At 37.6% G+C, this 2062-nt stretch overlaps 1 protein-coding gene across 1 annotated transcript; it reads left to right on the forward strand.

Moving 5' to 3' along the window:
• Positions 1–448: 448 nt before the first annotated feature.
• LOC139847402 (uncharacterized) lies at positions 449–1093 on the forward strand. The gene has a single exon (XM_071837074.1). The coding sequence runs from the start codon at positions 449–451 to the stop codon at positions 1091–1093; it is 645 nt and encodes a 214-aa protein (XP_071693175.1).
• The last annotated feature ends 969 nt before the right edge of the window (positions 1094–2062 follow it).

Raw genomic sequence — 2062 nt, forward strand, 5'->3', positions numbered from 1 at the left:
GTGACATTAAGGCGGTCAGAAGTGCGAAAATTGAAAGTGTTTCGCAAGTGAAACCAGCGGCAAGTCAGTCTAGCCAGCAAACAAAGATATCAAGTAGGTTTAAGCCAAAAGGGCAATCTAGCCAGGGGGATCAGTGTCAAGTGGTCAGAAGACATGGTGTAAAATGTGTAAGTCTTCGCACAGTGGGCAGTGTTCAACATTAACGAAACGGTGTTTGCGTTGTGGTATAGTGGGACATGAGCCTCAAGATTGTTCGTTTAAGAATAATGTGTGTTGGAACTGTCATAAAGAGGGTCACAGATCTGCAGAGTGTCCAGCTGCAAGAAAGAGTTATTCCGGGGCGGGGTCCGGGTCAGGGGTACGTGCTGTGTCAGCTGGGGGATCATCTGCTTCTTCTGTGGGGCAGAAGTGCAAGAATCCTCCACCACCTGAAGCTAGAGCCTTTTAGATGTCAGTAGACACTGCCACTGCTACTGACGATGCAATCACCGGTATGTTTTTAGTAAATTTTGTACCGGCTCGTGTACTATTCGACTGTGGAGAAAATCGCTCGTTTGTGTCAACTGCATTTTGTGCTAAATTAAATGTGCCTGTTAGTGTATTAAATGAAATCTTAAGTGTCGAAGTAGGTGATGGTAGAATTGTTCCAGTCACAAAGTTTGTGTCTGGAATTACTATTGACATAGAGGGTAGTATTTTCCCTGTGACTTACCTAGTGATGCATATACCAAGCGTTGATGTAGTGCTAGGCATGAATTGGCTTAGTGACCATAAGGCCAGTATTAAGTGCGATAGGAAAATTATCTCTTTTCCGGTGGCTGGTGGGAAACGGGTAATGGCTTGTGGTGATCGCGGCGGGTTTCGTTGTCCATTATTGTTGATGATGAAAGCTCAGAAATCTTTGGCCAAGGGCTGTGATTCTTTCTTAGCCTATGTGATCAATGTAAAGAAGGAAAAGAAAGTAGTGTTCGTTATTCCGGTGGTGTCTGAATATCCAGAAGTGTTCCCAGATGAATTACCAGGCTTACCACCGATCAGGGAAGTTGAATATAAGATCGAGTTAGTGCCAGGGGCTACGCCGGTTGCTAAATGAAATGTCCCTTTCATATTGATTATAAACATTCCATATTAATTGATTTTGTCGCGAGGTTTTGACCTCTATATGAGACATTTTTCAAAGACTGCATTCATTTTTAAAACAACCATAACCTTTATTTTATCTATAAAGGTTTAAAAAGCATTACGTAGTTTATTAAATAATGATAATCTAAAATATACCGTTTACACATGACCATTACATAATGGTTTACAATAAGAATATATTACATCAAAAATAAGTTTCTTGAATGCAGTTTTTACATAATATCATACAAGCATGGACTCCAAATCTTGTCCTTATTTTAGTATGCAACCGCGGAAGCTCTTAATAATCACCTGAGAATAAACATGCTTAAAACGTCAACAAAAATGTTGGTGAGTTATAGGTTTAACCTATATATTATCAAATCATAATAATAGACCACAAGATTTCATATTTCAATATACATCCCATACATAGAGATAAAAATCATTCATATGGTGAACACCTGGTAACCGACATTAACAAGATGCTTATAAGAATATCCCCTATCATTCCGGAAAATCCTTCGGACATGATAAAAATGAATTCGAAGTACTAAAGCATCCGGTACTTTGGATGGGGTTCGTTAGGCCCAATAGATCTATCTTTAGGATTCGCGTCAATTAGTAGATCGGTTTACTAATTCTTAGGCTACCAAGCAAAAGGGGCATATTCGGCTTCGATCATTCACCCATATAATGTAGTTTCATTTACTTGTGTCTATTTCGTAAAACATTTATAAAACTGCATGTATTCTCATCCCAAAATATTAGATTTTAAAAGTGGGACTATAACTCACTTTCACAGATTTTTACTTCGTCGGGAGTAAAACTTGGCCACTGGTCGATTCACGAACCTATAACAAATATATACATATACATACATATATATATATATATATATATATATATATATATATATATATATATATATATATATATA

The sequence above is a fragment of the Rutidosis leptorrhynchoides genome, chromosome 5, assembly GCF_046630445.1.
Source record: "Rutidosis leptorrhynchoides isolate AG116_Rl617_1_P2 chromosome 5, CSIRO_AGI_Rlap_v1, whole genome shotgun sequence".
In the NCBI taxonomy this organism is placed as follows: Eukaryota; Viridiplantae; Streptophyta; class Magnoliopsida; order Asterales; family Asteraceae; genus Rutidosis; species Rutidosis leptorrhynchoides.